The sequence below is a fragment of the Schistocerca piceifrons genome, chromosome 10 (genome assembly GCF_021461385.2).
Source record: "Schistocerca piceifrons isolate TAMUIC-IGC-003096 chromosome 10, iqSchPice1.1, whole genome shotgun sequence".
NCBI lineage: Eukaryota > Metazoa > Arthropoda > Insecta > Orthoptera > Acrididae > Schistocerca > Schistocerca piceifrons.
Genome location: NC_060147.1, coordinates 135,513,177 through 135,533,565, shown reverse-complemented (window position 1 = coordinate 135,533,565; position 20,389 = coordinate 135,513,177). Strand labels below are relative to the sequence as shown.

The 20,389-nt window shown below is 38.8% G+C and overlaps 1 protein-coding gene across 1 annotated transcript; it reads left to right on the top strand.

Moving 5' to 3' along the window:
* The first annotated feature begins 162 nt into the window (after positions 1 to 162).
* On the top strand, positions 163 to 17,026 carry LOC124719052 (phosphopantothenate--cysteine ligase). Its single transcript, XM_047244723.1, has 6 exons — positions 163 to 431; positions 506 to 636; positions 727 to 824; positions 1,682 to 1,896; positions 13,040 to 13,225; positions 16,722 to 17,026. The coding sequence occupies exons 1-6, from the start codon at positions 285 to 287 to the stop codon at positions 16,902 to 16,904; spliced, it is 960 nt and encodes a 319-aa protein (XP_047100679.1). The 5' UTR covers positions 163 to 284; the 3' UTR covers positions 16,905 to 17,026.
* Positions 17,027 to 20,389: the final 3,363 nt, after the last annotated feature.

The following is a 20,389-nucleotide window of genomic DNA, read 5'->3' as shown; positions in this document are numbered from 1 at the left end:
TGTAATCCTAAATGAGATACTCCTCTGCAGTACTTGTTATTTTACGTATTTACAAGCCGATTAAGATGGTTGACAGTAGCACACATTTTTAAATTACTTGTTTTGATATCTAGCATGTTTTGATATCTAGTGTCGCTATGTTGGTACTGTAGGTATTCTCTTGTTAAGTCAACATGCTGCGAGCAAGGTGCAAACTACAAACGTATAATTTGCACTAGTTTGTTGCCTCAAGTGGGTTGTATCGTTTGGATGGAGATATAAATTGTGAAGACAGTTGCGCAATAATGGGAGATAAAGTAGAAGGCGTCGATACCTGCGATGAATTTTTCGCGACAAATCCCAAGCCATCCGATTATGATAAACAATCGAAACGAATGAAAGACTTCTGTCAGCACCACACCAATTTGAAAACAAAAATTGTTTTGATCACGGTACGGGAACTGGCCAATATTGACACTGATAGTATTTGTCGTAGTGTTTGCTCAGATAAACTTTTATTTTGCAGTCTGGAGGTACAACGGTGCCGCTGGAACAAAATACCGTCCGATTTGTTGACAATTTTAGCGCCGGCACTAGAGGGGCTTCGTCTGCTGAATACTTTCTGAAAAGCGGATATGCTGTTATTTTCTTGTACAGGTTGTGTAGCATCATAACTTGCTAATTCAAAGATCAAATTTTTTTCTCCGGCAGTTTCAAGTGCAACAGTTTTTATTTTGTTCTGTTTAGGTCAGGCTCCTTGGAACCATTTACTCGACATTTCCCAGGACATACCTTACTTGATGCACTAGACATTTCTTACGAAGGAGAAAACACAAATATAGCAGGTTAGTTGATTGACTTCGCATCCGTGATAGTGATCTGCAACGTTTTTAAGCCGTTCTTTTTTACCTACAGGAACAATGCTCAGACAAACTGAAAACCATGGGAGACTGTAACAAAGAACAGTTGTTATAGACGTTTTCGTGTGTGTGAGACATACAAAAACTTCTCAGGCCAAATTATTTTTCCTACTCCATGATTCATTGTGATGTGTTATCCACCGTCATACTACACAAGTTACATATCTCAGTTTATTGAAGTGTGCATTGCAAGTTGTCCAGTGTTAATATAAATGATGTAACAAGTAGGAAAGTGTATAACAGAAGTGTCCTGTGAAATGGCACCGTCATTAAGACACAGTAACACAATTATATTTTAAGAGCCGGTTGCAAATCAATGTCCGCCAATCCTGCTTAATGCTCACTGCAGTTTCCCCAGATGTCTTCAGACAGATGTAATGTTTTCCTCAAAAGAGCCATACTGATTTTCTGTCCCATTCTTACCCAGATTAACTAGTGGCCGACAGTAGTAACTTTAATGTACATAGTTATGATTTCATACTAGCACATAAAGTTAGAGATACATTCATCTTATTGGCTACCAGGAATACTGTCAGTCCATAATAAATTACGACATTTCTGTTTGCTTATGTTGTTGATTATATTTTAGTGCAAATATACAATCAGCTTTCGTACAACTGTTTTAGCCTCCACTTCACACCATTTCCTTTGATTTTTTAAGATTTTAAGTGTGTTTATTGTCTGTAGTATTATTATGTATCAGTAAGTGTCTCAGTGTAAACAGTCAGTAATGAATACAGGTTTCTTACTCACTATAATTAGTTTCTGAATGTGTTACGCAGTGCGTACGGAGGTCATACCGAAGCTGTTGCCAGTGCTGCAAGACTACCACAATGCAATAGAGTCAAACAGATTTTTGGGAGTTCAGTTCAAAACCCTCTCTGACTACGCTTGGTTGGTCCACGCTGCATGTGATGCTGTACAACCTCTCGGCAACCGTGTAATGTTGTATATGGCTGCTGCTGTGGCTGACTTCTATGTTCCTGCGAAAGAGATGGTAAGGGTGAAAGATTTATGAAACAGTAAACTGGTCAAATGAGCTACTGATTCTTTCTTTTTGATGTTCCAATTTGCTGTAGCATATCATGAATATAATTCTTGTAATCAGATATAATTGATAGCATTCAGCACTTTACTTAAGAAAAGTCAACAGTATTTATCAAGTTAAAAAATATTTATATATAAATACAAAGATGAGGTGACTTACCGAACAAAAACGCTGGCAGGTCGATAGACACACAAACAAACACAAACATACACACAAAATTCAAGCTTTCGCAACAAATTGTTGCCTCATCAGGAAAGAGGGAAGGAGAGGGGAAGACGAAAGGAATATTTGGACTACAGTTCCTAGTCACATTAGAATTGTACACTCCTGTCCTCATCACACACTGTTACCACGCAGTGATACATCGGGCACAGCAGCTCACAACTAAGCCAGGATAAGTGTCAACTGAACACTCTTGAAGGCACAGCTGATGAGGGGGACATTGTCTGATTCACAGTAGCCGTGTGTACGAGACTGACGAAGAGAGAAATGAATGATTTTAGTATAAGAGAAGGACTCGTAGTCCTGTGTATTTTATTTTGTGAATGATACAGAGCTGTTGTTCAAGTTTTAATAATATGTGTCAGGTGTTGACAACCTGATGAGGAGAGCAAGATCTATCAAAGTGCATTGTTGAACTGTGTAACGTATGATTGAAGTGGTTAAATGCCACTAGTTATTATTGATAAAGTATGACATTCTTTACCTCACATCTGAAAAATTTGTACGGTTGAATTATTGTAATACCATCACTGCTCTTCTGTATGCCCTTCTGTGCTGTACTGCAGTATAGACAACTGGAGAAGGCACCATAATGGCCCTTTAATAGGTGCCACAGTTGTATATCTGTAAAGAATCATTGTCTTTTGTTGATCAGGTTAGATAAAGTACACTGTCTGTTCCACAGACTTACACTGACGGAATCCTGGAGGATGTGGGACATGCCTGCAAAACTAAAATACGTAATACATGTTTACAAAAGAACTTACGTGCTTTTGTTTCTTGCACAGGTTGTTTGTGGGAATAGTTAATATGATAATCACCAGTGTTCAAACATACAGCAAACAATGATACTCCAACGGAAATAGCAGCACGGGATGGGAAGGAACACCAGATACAATCAATGTTTATGCCTGGGGTCGTTATTCAGCATAGACTGTGATCGGCAGCCATTGAGAGAAGGGGGTGCAACCAGGTGAAGAATGTGGTGCACATTGGAATAAATGATTCCTGTTGTCTGGGCTCTGAGATCACATGTGGGCCATTCCAGAGACTAGTAGAGAAAGTGTTTCAGCTAAGCTCACAATCTGCAGCATTGTCCCCAGAAGTTATCGTGCCCCCACAGTTCTAAGTTGAGGACTGGACTAAAGACTTCAAAAGTTTGCAGCAAGCTAGGTTGCGACAACCTTGAGTAGGCTGGATGGCACTACACATCAGAGGCTGAGGCTGACATCCTGACTCTCTCTCTCTCTCTCTCTCTCTCTCTCTCTCTCTCTCTCTCTCTCTCTCTCTCTCTCTGTGTGTGTGTGTGTGTGTGTGTGTGTGTGTGTGTGTGTGTGTGTGTGTGTGTGTGTGTGTGTTTTATGATGAACCTATGAACCTTATGCATTTCTTACTTTTATGTATTCGTTTTCTTTAAAGACAAAGAGAAAAGGTGAAGCAGTAACCCAGCATAGAGACTGTGGCTACTGTCATGTATTTATGATTTTCAAATGTTAAAAATGTAGATGTTTTTCCTTTTCCTCTGTAGGAGGAAGGACTTGCTCTCTGCTAGTGAACGGAGGTAGCCATTTTGGGCGATGTGAATAAGTGAAGAGTATGTATTTTCTGTGTGCATCGAACAGAAGAATATAATATTATTTTATTAACTGAAAGATTGTACGAGTTATTATTTCAAGTAGTAATGTAATAAAGAGAACTGAAGCCCACCTGTGTACTTCAGAAAATTTACGAAGATCCAATTAATGTAAGACGGACACGGTCAAGATTTTGTAGGTGAATGCGGCAATTGGACATAATATTATTAATTGATGAGCGCAAATATACCACAAGAGAAAGACTATATCATTTATATGAAACTAATATAAAAGGATACCTTACCCGTTTCCAGGCATAGCCCAGCTTATTGTGCTTGTCCAAGTGCCGAAAAAATAATCTCATTAATACAATATATCTAAAAAGTCACACACTCTAGTTTTTATTAAAATATATATGTTTTTGTATTTGAGTGTGTGAGATGGGAGGTGAGGGGGTGGGGGGGGGGGTGCACCTAAGAGGTTTTTTTTTTTTTTTTTTTTAGATTAGGCAACTCTGTCCAGTGCTGATAACAATAGGTGTGGGTGACGGGGCAGTGTGAGAATGCCCTCTACGATCAAGTGTGTCAAAATCCTAATGGTTAACTGCTAAAAAATCCACAACAAAGTGCCAGGGCTGTGGAGTTTATATTATACTAGGATACAAGGTACATGAAGCTGTTGAATTGGTAGCAGAGAGATTTTTGGGGAAAATTTAAGTATAGATCAAAATGATAGGGTAATGGTAAACGGAGGTGTATTTTTTGCAGTAGACAAACTCAAATCCACCGAGGTGGAAATTAAAGCTGCATATGATATAATTTGGGCAAGATTCAGTGTTAGGGGTGGGCACAACGTGGTAATTGGAGCCTTCAGGCGACCACCAGAACACAACTCCTGATGTAATCAAAAACTTTAGAGAAAACCTCAGTTTGCTAGTGTTTAAGTACCCGACCATACTGTCGTATCGGAAGAGACTTTTATTGGCCAACAATCAACTGGAAAAAAAATTCTGTTTCTTAAGTGGTCTGCGAAACATTATTAAATGCATTCTCTGAGCACTATCTAGAACAAGTGGTTCATAAGTGCTCTCTTGATGGAAATATATTGGATTTCTTCTTCTTTTCCTGTTCCTTTGACCCATATCGGCACCGGGCTGGGATGGTTGGTTACGGATTTGACGTGCTTAATTTAAGGGATGGTGATATGCATCCTCCTGTTGCCACCCCAACTGTCTTATGTGTAGTGTTATTCATATAAAATTGAGCAAAAGTTTTCGAATCGTGAACTGAGATGGGACTTGAGAAGCAGCTCAGTATTCACATAGTGGGATGTGGGAAACCACCTACACTACACATCCAGGTCACTGGCACACCAGCTGTCACCGTTAGCCCGCCAGACAGATTCAGTCCAGGGCTGGCGCACCTAACCATCCCAGAAGCAGCTATACTGGCGGGTATGGAAATCTGTTGGCTTTATTAGCAGTTATTAGGCTCTTCTCATAGGAACTACGGAATGGTGGGTGTGACTGTGAGGCAATTGTAGCGACGATGGGTACATTAACACAAAGGACAACTAAAGCAAGTAGAAGGACACATATTTTCAGCAAACTCTGTAAAAAGGCAGCAGTGTTGTATCCCAGTAAGGAACTCATAAAAGTTAGCTCCTAAGAGGACCACATTTAAAAGAACAATTTATTGTAGGAAAAGGACCCTCCATGGTATGCAGTCACTTTAAATAAACAGAGACTATAGCATAAGTGTAAAACAGAGGAAATATTGAATGAAACATGTTTGGCTGTCAAGAGGGCAATGTGTGAAGCCCTCAGTGAGTACTGTAACAGAATATTTTTGAACAAACCTCACACAGAATCCAAAGAAATTCTGGTCATACATGAAGGCTGTTGGTGGTACCAAAGTTAGTGTCCAGATACTCACAGATGAGACAGGGAGTGAAATTGAGGCTAGCAGAGAAAATGCAGAAATGCTGAATTCTGTGTCCAATTATACCTTTACAATTGAAAATCGAGGGGTATTGTCCCAATTTTTGTCTCACACCACTGCAAAGATGAGTGGTGTAGATATTAGTGTCAGTGGTGTTGAGAAATAGTTGAAATCGTTAAGATTAAACAAAGAGCCAGGATGTACTCAATGACGAACCTGGGTGCATGAATGGCAAAACGTCATTTTTTTTCCTTCCTTGTGAAGTTTCAAGGACCAGTAGTACGAGAAGAATCTGGAGGTAATTCTTCAGTTGTCAACATATTGCTCCCGTAGGGACCATTGAGATGAAATTAGACTAATTACAGACTGCACAGACATTTAAGCAATCATTCTTACCACACTTCAAATGAGCTTGCTAACATGCTACATATCCTCTGCCGTGCACTCCACTGTGGTTTGCAGAGTACGGATGTAGGTGTACTGCACAAGGAATAATTCTCCTAGAGAATAGTGTGCAAACTTTTCACAAACGATAATGCTGGTGCTCTACACTCATTTTGCACAGTGTGCTTCTCACCGAACATGCTGCACCCACGTGTACCAGTGAGCCAGAAAATGTGATCCGTCACACATTAACAAGTGGCAGCAGTGCAGATTCAGCTCAATCTAACCAATTGTGACTTTTCCATCACAACATTGCCACTGTCATAGGCACAGACAGCTTCTGTCTGCTTGTAAGCACTACACCACACCACAGTGTTGTGGGCTGATTGCTCCCATTTTATTTGGTGGTTGGGAGCTCTGATAGTGTTAGTGGGGTGGGGTCATTTTCAGTCTGTCGACAGAAGAATGTACGTACCTGCCAGTTCGAGACAGAAGCAGTGAAGTCCACATTTAACAGTGCTCTCTTCAGCAGCTGTCCACACTCTGGCAGATGCACACAATGTGCTGACGGTTGCAGTGCAGAAGCAGAAGGAGGTCTGGCTTTGTGAGTGCCTGAAGTTTATCTTTCATTAATGACCTTCAGAACATGAAAAATGTATGGGTGGATGAATGAGTATACCTTATAGACAACCAGATTCAATCTGTGGCAGCCCCTTACAGTGTGACTGCATAATACCAGTTTATGCCTATTTGGTATATTCTGGAGAGCTGCTATTATAGTCATTTCCCTCTCTGTTTGATGGGAACTCTATCAAGTAATTTATTTGAGATGGCTCACAACTTTTTTAGAGCCTTAATTTTAATGACAGCATTGTGATTGCATTAACATGCTGATTACATTTTTTGATTCAATTGAAGTTACATAGTTTACTTTATAAGCCAATAATATAATTCATCCTCTGCATGTACGTTGACTTCTCAAGACAATTTGTATTGACATCTGTATAACGTGTGTCCCAGAAACAAAGATCAATTCTCTGAAAGAAAACAGAACAGGTCATTTAAGAAAAAAAGAGTTGCCAGACATATGCTTTACTTCAAATAAAAATGCACATGTATGTTTCAACATTTTGAAATGCTTTACTTTGTTACTTATTTTCATGTATAAGGTGTTATTTATTTGCCATTTTACAAGCATGCAGCGGTTAGTAATATATTTCCAGTAGCTTAAAAAACATCATTAACTGCCCACAATAAATTTACAGAAGTTCAGAATTGATTTTAAACCGTTTGCTTCAAATTTCCAAATGCCCTACAATCAACTTCAGTGCACTTTTTTACTGTCAGAACATGTTGTATTGCTTGTTGTAGTGCAGTCATGGACCACATAATGACTGGTGTTAACCTATGCTAAAATCAAGTTATTGTGCACTGTCTCCAAAATCAAGATGGTTTCTGGATGTTTGCCATATGTGAGTAAGTGCAAAGCTGTTGTGGGCTTGTTGTAGGACTCTGTTAGATAATGAGAACACAACATTTCTTTACATACTGTTCAACTCCTCCTTCACATGAAGCATTCATTAATCAGTCCTCCAGTTTCAAACAATGTGTTAAAATTAAAAACTGTTTACTCGAAGTTACAAAGTTTCAAATTGGGTAAAATTTTACAGAGGGCTGTCAGTGCGCTTAGCTTAAAGCGTATGTTGATAATGCCTTCCCGAGTGGTGATGGAAATGTAAGTTGGTGGAAGGGCTTGGAAATGTAAGTTGGTGGAAGGGCTGATTTGTGTAGCCAATAAGAATGATGTTTGGGTTTCAAATGTGGGCAAAACAAATACTGCATTTTTCTCAACATCCATTAGCATTCTACTTGTTTGCACAAGGAACGTTAAGTTTTACAGAGATACACAGATACATAAAAACACATAATAAAAGATTTAGCACAAGTGGTATCATTATAACCTGGATATGTGACGTGTCTATGGGGAGGGGAACAATATTTTATTTTTATCACACACAGGTTTCACTTCCTTTTATTTAAGAAAGGCTGTGTGTTAAAAGGTACTAATGAAATTTCATAAATAAAAGGAAGTGAAACATGTGATAAAAACAAACAGCCTTTTATGCAGTTATATGGATGGAGCACATCTCCAACAAAATAAAAATATAGGAACAACAAAGGAATTATGGAAAACATAAAAATAATAAGACCATGATTTTATTGAAAATAACCATCACGCTAGGGCTTGTACACTGCTGCTGCACTCTTCATGATATGCATAAATAAATCCTGCTTTTGAGAGTACTGTTTGTGCCACATGAACAAGTAACTGTCAGAAAGTTTTTTGCACTGTCTGATGTGGTGAAGAGATGTCCTTGTGGCTGACCGGGTGCCATTAGTACTATTAGCGTGTGCACGTGTTTCGAGATCCTTAAATGTCACTTTATGGTACACTGTAAAATGCTCAAATCCTTCTTCATTCAAGCATTTGTACGACCTAAAACAGTTGGAAAGACGATCGTTCCTGGAAAGATGTACTCCTTGATGACACTGAAGCAGCACCTTCTTCATATGTCTGGGAACAACTTTGGAAAAACATTTGTGGGTTTCTCTTTGGATTCCCCCCCCCCTCCCCCCTCCCCCAATCTGCTGTATTTTCTTCTTCCAGACATTGATCTCAAGACTGACTCCATTGCCACTGAGTTTCTCACTTTTGTTGAAGCACATTTCACTACATAGGCCTACTTCTATACTTCTATGAAGAAGCATTTCCAGTTCACTGTTGTCTTCTCAGATAATTGTAGTTCACTGGCAGTAAAAAAGTGTGTGCACCTTTTGACCGAGAGATAAGTTAACTGTAGAATTTTTACAATACTTTACTTGCTTCCCTGAAACCACGATTTTTTTCTAATGCAGCAACTAACTCTGCGATGAGTCTGTTTGCAGCTCCACTGTATGCCATCTGTACTTTTTGTACAAGAAGTAAGGGTCACATTCCCACCACACTTTGGACACTTTCTAGACTGGCTATAAAACCGTGCAACATACACCAGTTAACTACAGTGCCTTCATGTTCCATAAAGATGAGGTTCCTGTAGCAAACTCATTCAGAGGCCATATGAGAAACCGCAGTGGAGTCAAATTGAATTGTTCGCTGAAAAGAGGCTGAAGTCATCTGTTTTTGTATTTCTCATAGGTTACTTACAAGAATACCAAATGCAGCATTAATGTCTACGGTTGTGTTATAAGGTGATGAGAGACAGACTCATGTCAGAAAATTAAAAGGTACTCTCTCTGGAAATATATATGCCCGAGAAATTTTTCTTTTGGTTAGGGCGAAATATCCCCCATTATGCAAACCCACCCCATTTTGATATGGTCCAATCAGAAGAATCTGTGCACTACAAGATAAACTTTGAATGGAACCTACATTAGTATCTATTTATTGGTACCAATATTGTTACAGGTTGAGACACATTGCTCTTGCATAGACACTGGGTGACACGACATGTCAGTCAGACAGCATAACAAGTTTTCCAACTTCCACATTCATTGGCTTTGCAACCTCACAGTCAGACTGTTGCCTTCCAATCTGACCTAGGCCTCTGTCTGTGCTACAGATCATTCTGCCACCACAACTAATTTTTCTGCTTTCACATTCATTGGCTTCACCAACACAAAGCCAAACTGTTGCCTTCCAACCTAACCTAGACCTTGAGCTACACTATGGGTCAGTCTGTCACCACAACCAGTTTTTCTTGCATTCACAACCAAAATGTCTCATTCCCACCTAATCTAGACATCACTAGGCTACAGGTTGTAATAGAAATACTAATAAGCTGTAACATCAAAAAATAAAGAAAGGGTCATATACACAATGCTTGTAATTCATCTTTCATCGCAATGAAAATTCACTATTGTATACAATTTACTTCTGATCAGAATGTCACAAAACAAAAATAGCTGTAATGTAGACGTATCTCATACCAAGTCCAACATAAAAAACACCACACTGCATATATACAATGATAACAGATTATTTTATTTTTTTTAAAGCCTTCAGCAGCCATTTTCTTTATTTCCTGTACGATTGTACAATTTCGGCCTTAGGCCTTTTTTCAAGTATTTCATAGATGAGTTTTTGGTAGCAGATTTTGTCATATATGTCGTTGCTCCTGTGACATCATGTTATGCTCATAAATTAGTTAGAGGTTTCACGCTATTTTAGGAGCACGTTACTTTTGAGCAGTTGTTCAAGAAATCATTCAAAAAATTCATCACAGCTGCGGACCCTATCACACTGAAAATTATAAGATAACAGAAGGACCAAAATGCAGCAGAAGTAAAAAAATTAATAATGAGTCTTCTATAAAATGTGAATTGTTTGTAACAGTTCATCATCAACACACCATTCCACATTCCATGATGAATTATTAATAATATTACACCATATAAAGTGCTATATATATGAATAATAGAAATGAAAGTATACCATAGTTGCAGAAGCTGAAGAAGAGGCCATCTACACAACACAAAATTGTGAAGGTTTTCATGGACACTTTGTTTACAAACTGCCTGTTGGCCTCTGTCTTGGGTTCTTCGGCCAACATTTTTCTGACCTGTTGCCAGCACGAGGGGCTGGTATTGTCAACGCTTCACCCTCCATTACTGGTGGTGGACTGGAGGTGAGCTTGTGTCCGCATATGTATATGACGCACGAATGCCCAAGGGCTTCTCCGCAGTCATTTCTGGTGCAGTTCTCCTCTTGGTGCCTGCAACAGTCATTCAACGGGGATCCTTGAGGCTTTCTTCTTTCTTGTTGAAGCTATTCTCATGTTTGTGTATTTCTATAGCTTCTGTGGACAACCGGGTGCGATAGCTCGTATCTACAACCGAACAGGTAAAACAAAGCCACAGCACGTCATGTGTGAAATGCGACACCTAGAAAATTCACAAGCTATATTAGAAGTATAACAGAATCGAATACTCGGCAAAGTGACACGTCGGAAAAAGAAATGTCAGGTACGGTCTTTCTGCCGTACATTCCCCGAGCGATGGAAAGAATTGGCTGTATATTGCACAAACACCGTGTAAAGACTATTTACGAACTGAAAAAGAAGATCGAAGAGTGTCTCAAATCGGCAAAGAAGAAAAGGGATCCACTTGCAATGTTGGGAATATACCACATACGCACGTGAGGAAAAGTTTGTCGGAGTGACTGGACAGTCAACCAATACCAGGATCATAGAATATAACGGAATATAAGTGACACTGCAAGTTAAGTCAGGTGGAGAAATGGGCCACGGCATAGCGTGCACTGTGTGAGGCTGACCACATAGTAAAATTCACCGACACGGAAGTTCTAGTTGTAGAGAAGAGATATCACACCCGCTCATTCAGAGAAGCTATGGATATGCACAAACATGAGAATAGCTTCAACAAGATTGAAAGAAGCCTCGAGGTAAACAGGTCCTGGATTCCCGTGTAGCAACAAACTAATGTTGCAGGTAGCAAGAGGAGAACTGCACAGAAAATGACCACGGAAAAGCCCTCGGACGTTGGCACACCAGGTACATATAGTCTGTGGCTCGATCTTGGCTCCGGTCCACCACTAGCAAGTGAGGGTGAAGCTTTGACAATGCCAGCCACTCTTGGCCACTCTTGCTGGTGAAACATCAGAAAATCATCAGACAGACGTCAGCTGAAGAACCCGAGACAGAAGCCGACAGGCTACACGACGTATGGAATTTGTTTCTCATCGGAAAAAGAATTCACTATACTTGCCGTCAGACTGTCACAAAACAAATTTCTGTAATTTAGAGAGGCTCAGTAATAACTGCTTCAACATGAGAAATGCCAAACTCCCTGTATACATCTATAATAGAAATGCCAAAGTGCAGCATAAGTAGAAAATTAATAAAAGGCCAGCTGTAAAACATGAATAATCCATTGCTGTCTGACACCAGCACAACATTCCACATTTAAGAAAAAAAATCTTTAGTGAAATTTCATCATACAAATTGCTAGATATGTCAATAATAGAAACGTCAGTATGCTGTTATAGTAAAAATTTTAAAAAAGAACCATCTATACAACGTGAATAACTCTTGTGTGTCCGTCACCACAAATGAAATTTCGTATTCCAATTTGTATTTACATCAGAAACATAGATATCCGGCGAAAACACGAGCAAAAATAAAGCAATTCATTTGTATTTTCTCATTTTCTGGCTAACTCGTTAACTCTACAAATGCTTGTACCCAGTCGGCTGCCATCAAAGATACAAGCACAGGTGTTGCCAACATTTGTGCTATACCGTGAATGAGAGAAGCGCGTGGATGGCCCGAAGTAAAGTTCAGCCTCAAATTGTTCTCAAATAGCAACAGGAGCATTCCCTTGCTAGAAATTGTAAATGCTCACTGTATTTGCGTGTTCTGCATTAGTGAAAATGTGTTACTTTTTAGTGATAACTTGTGCAATGAAATGTCTACTCAGTGCTTCATTTTGCTCTTATAATCATTATACCAATCTTTGCACCTCACTGAAAGCTTATCTTGCAAATATTTGGAGTAGCTCATATGTCAACATTAAATTCTTTGCTTCAGGTGCCCATTTTTTTACTTGCTGGAATATTCATTTTAAATAAGTAACAGCTCCAGTTGCATTAAGTATATTTCGTATCATGACTGTTTGCAGTTTACTCTAAAGAAAAAGTAACGTTCTTGCCTGCTTACTTTGTCCTATACGATTATCATCTTGGATACAGGATACTATTATTTATTTAAATTATGGTACTAATAGAAGGTGTGGGTACCTTGAGTCACATATGAGGGACACACCAGACAAAATAATGTTGCCTTTTCCTCCTGTGACATTGTTTTTTTCAACATTCTTATAATTTTACAGAGAGAAGGAAAATACCTTTTAGTGGATTTACAGAGAAATTTATTGGAATATAATTTTGATTTGCAGCCCGAACATAAAATTCAGTCATCTGGTGGCAGTCCTAAAATCCAGCTACGCGTAGCCCCAAAGATTCTGAGAGAGGTGGCAACAAAGTGGGCAGTGAGCACCTACATAGTCTCGTTCAAGCTGGAAACCGACGAGGGGCTACTGGTGCCAAAGGCGAAGAATGCTCTGGAGAGGTACAAACACAAGGTGAGTCGATGCAGTGGAGCAGGGTGTACTGGTGAGAAGCTGACTCTATTGCTTCTTTGATGACTAAACTGTGCTGCCTTAACTCACATTTGCACTGAACTTAAAACATGTTTCTGTTCATAATATTATTCCATTGAAGTCTGCTATATTTTGGCAGCAATGTTAATTTTTCACATCCCCGTCTTCTCTAGTGACAAACATTCCTACATATGTATTTGGAGCGTCTGCTACGCTGAACTGGTACCAAAGTTAATGGTAATTAATAATACTTGACGAAATAAGCGGACCGAGAAGCGTAGTTATCTTCCACAGACAGTAACGTACTGTAGAAGACGTGGTGAGAATGACAGGCTGTGTGGGCTGCATTTGGAAGATGGTTCTAGTTTTTGCAACTTCACTAGGATGTTGCCGTTTCATTCTGAAATTCTAATGAATGTTATGGAGCCAATTTTTTTAAAAGAAAGACACAAACTTCAGAAAAACAGTTCCTGTGAAGCAAAGACTTGCTGTTACTCTTCATTTTTTGGCAACTGCAGATTCCAGTGAAAGCCTTGCATATGTATTCCATATTTCCAAGCCAACCATATCTCATATAGTTCCTGTAGTGTGTGAGCTTTGGTTGAACAAATATGTGAAGGTAATTCAGTTTTCTTCCTATCTTCAATTTTTCATTTCTCGTGTCTGTACTTAAATTTAAAACACCTGTTTTACTATCCACATCACTATTACTGGTTCCAAGTAGTGCAGTGATTTTCTGTAGATAATAACGCACAACTTGAGTATTTTTGTAAATGGGACTTCATACGTTCCCGAGGCACTCTTCTGGTCCGTAGTGTGTGACAAGTTCCTATATTTTATTTCTCATCCACTCCATTTTCAAATAGGAACACACGACGCAGTGTAAGATGACGTGCGACACTACACACAATAGCAGAAACAAACACTAGCACTGCGTAGCAGCATTTAGTAGTAGCAGACCGGGAGTGATATTCCTTCGATCTGTACTGACGCGGCTGCGGGACGCCATTTTCGTGGTCGCAGCACGTTGGAAATGTCGATAGCCCAGTAGTAGCTGCAAACGTTGCAGAACGTGTTTCGAACTCAGTGTAAATAGGCCTTTGAGCTATCAGAATGTCATTAGTGGTGTACGTTTTTAAATGTAGTGTAATTGAACAGATAAAGAAATCTACTCAACAGACTGTGGCAGGAGCAAACACATACAAAAGTTGAGGAAGTATGCAAGCTTTTGGAACCGTGGGTCCTTCTGATAGACAAGTTGAAGTTGAAGGAAGTTGGATGAAGAAAAAGGAGTGGTGAAGTTTAGGAAATTGGGAGAGGTATGGTAAAGTGACCCAGAACCCCAAGGTCAGGGAAACTTACCGGACAGGAAGCTGTAATAATAGGTAGAAACGGTCATTTTTTTTCCTCTAGTGTTGTAGGTGTGAATATCACTGTTCTTCTCAAACTGTGATGGATTATGTATGATGAATTTCATCAGCGAATCTGTGTGTTGTGACAGTGCAGTTCAGATGCCCATCTCCTTGAAGAGGTTCCTACATGACAACTGCTGGGGAACACCACACATTGTTTGCACTGCTCACTTTTGTGCAGTGAATAGTTCCTTCCTGAGTGATGAGTTACCCCAGAAAACTATTCCATAAGACATTACTCAATGGAAATATGCAAAATATTTCAGCAGGTTGATTCATTTGTTTCCAGGACCAGCTATTATACAAAGAGCAAACATACCTGAACTTCTTGTTTATCTTTTTCTGCACACAGGCAGCTGATGATGTTATCTGAAATCTGTTAAGTTATATAAATGCTTAGTATGAAATATTATGTAAAAAAATCAGCTGAGCAATTAAATAATGTGAGCACATTACCACGAGTGATAATATGTATTAGACACCAGTCGTCGTATTACTATGTATGCTGATGACATCTCTGGGGTTTGCTGGGCACGTAGTAATGATTGCCTAGAAAAAGCCCAAACACATTTTGAAAAAGAAAACCTGAGTGTCAGTATTAACAAAACTAATTTAATTTATTTTAAGACAAGTGGCTCAAATAAAAATACTGTTGTAAATGAGGACATTCAGGAAAATACCTGTTCAGAATGTAAATTTCTGGGGATATATATAGATGACAGACTTTCGTGGAATCAGCAAATACATCATGTCTGTGGTAAAATAACATCTAGTCTGTATTTACTTAGGAGATTAGTTCAATATCTAGATATTGAAGCAATAAAAATAGCGTATTTTGGGTTGGTGTATCCCCATCTATCTTATGGAATTGTATTGTGGGGTGGGTGTAGCCAATACTATATAAGAAGGGTATTTGTATTGCAGAAAAGAGTAATAAGAACTATGGCAAAAGTAAGACCCAGAACTTCATGCAAAAACCTGTTTATTAATTTTAATATTATGACTATCTATGCAGTATATATGTTTCAATCAATATTATTAGTGAAAAAAGACAAAAAAGTGACAAACAGGAATATGGAAATCCATGATTACGATACAAGACACAAATCAGACTTTCAAATGGTGAGTAGAAGATTGAATCTAACAACAAATACCCCATTCATTAAGGGAGCAATATTTTATAATTCTCTGCCAAACAACCTGAAACAGCTGTCTGGTAGAATTTTTAAAAATGAGATAAAAAATGGCTTATATTGAAGTGCCCATACAGTATGGTGCTGACATGATTTGACCTCAGGAATGCTATGTTAAATATACTTAAATGATCTTTTACTTAATAGCATGTAATCTATATATATTGTGTATCAATAATCTAAATGTAATTATTGTAACATTGCCCATGCATGTTAAATACATGTTTCGAGCTGTAAGATAAATAAATAAATAATTTTCCCACGTGGAATATTTCCCTCTATTATATTAATATAAATAAATAAATTAGTATACTTCAGAGAAGCATACTGCAATACCTCCTTCTGCCTATTAATGTAAAATTTGACTTGTTGCTCGTACTGGAAGGCTCTACTTTTTGATGAAATCTGTGGAACAATATTGTGTGTAGGAACGGTACAGGTTATTTATGACGATTAAAATTGTGTTTTCCCTGAGTTTCAAGAAAAGTATTTCTTTGCAGTTACTATATTACCCCTACTACAGGACAATTACATAAAGAAACTGCTTGAAAGTTCAGATACCTTTTATAATGCACTTATATACGAGATAAGGAAAGGATAAATACTTTATTTCAGTTCCTGTAATAATGTGTGACATCACCAACAACTTTAATCTTAGCACAGTTCAGAGCACCTTTAACCCATACGGACACAGACTCTGATTAGTTTACTTTACAATGGTTCCTCATCCTGAGAACTGACAGCATTGTAGACGTATAATAAGATGTACTACGATCCCTGTTGTACACTTCACATATCTTAAATGTGCGATAAGCGATAACTTCTCAGCTGTTAAATGTCCCGAGCCCTGATACAGTCTCCACATTGTTTCAGATGGTGATCGGAAATATTCTGAACACCAGAAAGTACAGAGTGCTGATTATAACACCAGACAGTGAAAAGGAAATACTACTCTCACCAGAGGAGCAGTCGGCCGGTGTCGAGATAGAGAGCAAGATAGTGGCCGTGCTCGCGGATAAGCATAGTGCACACATCGAATCTGCGGCTAGCAGTTGATGTAATATGCAGTCTAGGGGAATTTTGGTGTCATTTGTAATGTGCCTAGTTTTTGTGAGAATGATGTATTTTGGATAAAACATTGCCTACAAAATAAATCAGAATGTTTCATAATGTTAAAAAACTGGAAAAATTACAAGCTATTTTTTGCTATGGCGCACCTGTTGGTTAGGATACAAATGTTTACCTGATGTATTATTGTATTGTATATTTATTGGTTCTGTGCATCATACATTGTACAGGGGTACATAGTGGTATAGGACAAGTCCAAAAATTGCAATAAATTTTGAACAGAAACTGTTGTATGGTTTACAGGATGTAGCAATATAAGCCTAACATATGGGAAAAACAGTCCACAAATACATTTTACACACACACACACACACAGGTATGACAGCTTACACATTTGTAGAATACACAAATAAATTTATACATACACATTTCTTATTTTGGCCTTAGTTGTATAAACTATTTAATAATAAATGAAAAGCACCAGTTTGCTTTTGTTCTACAACATTGTAGAACAAAAGCAAACTGGTGCTTTTCATTTATTATTATAATGTTGTTCTACCAAGAACCGACGGAAGATTCTGTTAATATAAACTATTTAAAGTTTTTCACATATTTGCATAGTAGATAAAAATCCATCACCACTTGAGGAGCTATTCTGTAGTAGGTAGTCGCTGACTGCAGTTCTGAATTTTTGCGAGCTAGTTGTTGCCTTAATTTTTTAGGTATTTTGTTGTAGAGTTCTTTTTCTGTTTGCAGGGGCTCCTTTCTGTTTTAGTACCGTATGTGCAAACTGCACATGTAAATCGTTGTTATTCCTTGTGTTGTATGAATGGATATTTTGGTTTTTTGGAGCAATCTTGCTGTTGTCATCTATTATTTTCTTTGTGAACATTGTAGTTTCTAAGATATATAATCACGGTAATGGAAGAATATGAAGCGTTTTAAATGAATGTGCGAAGATTGATGTGCTGTGCCTTCCATGGCTCTTCTTCTTCTCCTCCTCCTCCTCCTCCTCCTCCTCCTCCTCCTCCCCAAATCAGACCATATCTTAGTAGCGATTCTGCTCGGGCATACTACACATTTTTTATGCCTTGCATTGATGTGCATCCAGCAAAAATTTTAATACTGTAACAAATGGTATAGTAAATGAGTTTTGCTATTTGGGGAGCAAAATAACTGATGATGGTCGAAGTAGAGAGGATATAAAATGTAGACTGACAATGGCAAGGAAGGCGTTTCTGAAGAAGAGAAATTTGTTAACATCGAGTATAGATTTGGGTGTCGGGAAGTCTTTTCTTAATGTATTTGTATGGAGTGTAGCCATGTATGGAAGCGAAACGTGGACAATAAATAGTATAGGCAAAAAGAGAATAGAAGCTCTCGAAATGTGGTGCTACAGAAGGATGTTGAAGATTAGATGGGTAGATCACATAACTAATGAGGAGGTATTGAATAGAACTGGAAAGAAGAGAAATTTGTGCCACAACTTGACTAGAATAAGGGATCGGTTGGTAGAGCATATTCTGAGGCATGAAGGGATCACCAATTTAGTATTGGAGGGCAGCATGGAGGGTAAAAATCGTTGAGGGAGACCAAGAGATGAATACACTAAACAGATTCAGAAGGATGTAGGTTGCAGTAAGTACTGGGAGATGAAGAAGTTTGCACAGGATAGAGTAGCATGGAGAGCTGCATCAAACCAGTCTCTGGACTGAAAACAACAACAACAAACAACGAATGGTATATAATTTTCTACATAGTTGTGTGTGGTTCTCAAAACTAGACATAATTGTCTCAATGGGAATTCCGCGATCGTTCATTAATAAAATATGGCATTTCAGTATAGCGATCGAAGACTGAAATGCCATATTTTATTGTGTGTGGTTCTGCCATCTTAGGCCATCCCAGATCCCGACTCCTAGAAATTTGGTGTTATTCCCGGTTTCAAGTCTTTTGTCTGAAAGTTCTGTGGTTGCAGCTAGAGGCTGTTTGTTCTGTGCTGTGTGTAATTGCATATTGGTTGTTTTCTGTGTGTATTATTCAGTTGTTCATTGCAAACCCTTCTGCTGTATGTGAAGTGCTCATTTTTATTTCATTTTGGAGCTCTAATGGGGTCTGTCTGTTGATAAGAATATTTGTATCATCAGCATAATTAATGTACTTATAGTTAGGGTCGGATGGTTTCAAGTAATTTACAAACAGCAAGAACAAGCTCGGACCCAGAATGGAACTCTGTGGCACATCGTATTTATCACAGTGCTTTTCTGCATGATAGGAAATTAAATTTTCGCCTTCTATGTAAAAGACTTCAACTGTTTGTTGTCTGTTTTGTAGGTATGACTTTACCCATTCATAGGCTGGGCCTCTGACACCAGTATTTTCTAGCTTTCTTAGCAATAGACAGTGGTTAATGACATCAAAGGCTTTTGAAAGATCCAAGAATATTGCTGCTACGTGCTCTTTTTTGTCTAACACGTTCATAGGTTCCTTTAGGAAATCGATAATAGCTGTCTCGGTGGATTTACCTTTCTGAAAATTGTGCCGTGTGGGCGAGAAAAGTTTATTTCTTTCAGCGAAATCTGTGAGACTCTTGTAAAAGGTTTTTTCAATTATTTTAGAAAAAAAACTGACATTACAGACTGGCCCATATTTATTACATTTATTTTTCACCTTTTTTGTACAGTGACTTCACTTTAGCTATGTTTAGCTTTTCTGGGAAGATTCCCTCAGAAAGTGAGCTATTGCATATGTCAGTCTGGGCCTAACTGCCTAGGGTGCTCATTTTTTAATGATGTGGGATGGTATATTGTCAGTACCAAGGAAGATACTGTTTTAACATTTTCCGTTTGTCTGTAGTGTATAAAAAGAGAGACATGCTATGAGGGACAGTTTTAATCCAACAATGGAAAATCCAGGATGGCACGTGACAATATTATGAGAAGGAAAGTTGCTACTCACCATATAGCGGAGATGTGGAGTCACAGATAGGCGTAACAAAAGGACTTTCACAATTAAAGCTTTCGGGCATCGGCCTTTGTCAACAATAGACAAACGGACACGCGCGCGCGCACACACACACACACACACACACACACACACACACACACACACACACACTCTGCAGTCTCGGGCAACTGAAATCACACTGCAAGCAGCAGCACCAGTGCATGATGGCATGATGGGAGTGGTGAATGGGTGGGCGTAAGGAGGAGGCTGGGGTGGGAGGGGGATGGATAGTATGTTGGGGGTGGCAGATGGTGAAGTGCTGCAGGTTAGGCAGAGGGCAGGGGAGATGTGAGGAGTAGCGGAAAAGGAGAGAAGTAAAAAGACTGGGTGTGGTGGTGATACGATGGCTGTGTAGTGCTGGAATGGGAACAGGAAGGGGGCTGGATGGGTGAGGACAATGACTACTGAAAGTTGAGGGCAGAAGGGTTATGGGAACATAGGATGTATTGCAGGAAAAGTTCCCACCT

Bases quoted from the DNA above. Each gene is read 5' to 3' on its own strand.
- LOC124719052 (XM_047244723.1), top strand. From the start codon at position 285: ATGGGAGATAAAGTAGAAGGCGTCGATACCTGCGATGAATTTTTCGCG. The intron at 432-505 runs GTACGGGAACTG...TTTATTTTGCAG, and splicing joins CAAAAATTGTTTTGATCACG to TCTGGAGGTACAACGGTGCC. The intron at 13,226-16,721 runs GTGAGTCGATGC...ACATTGTTTCAG, and splicing joins TGGAGAGGTACAAACACAAG to ATGGTGATCGGAAATATTCT.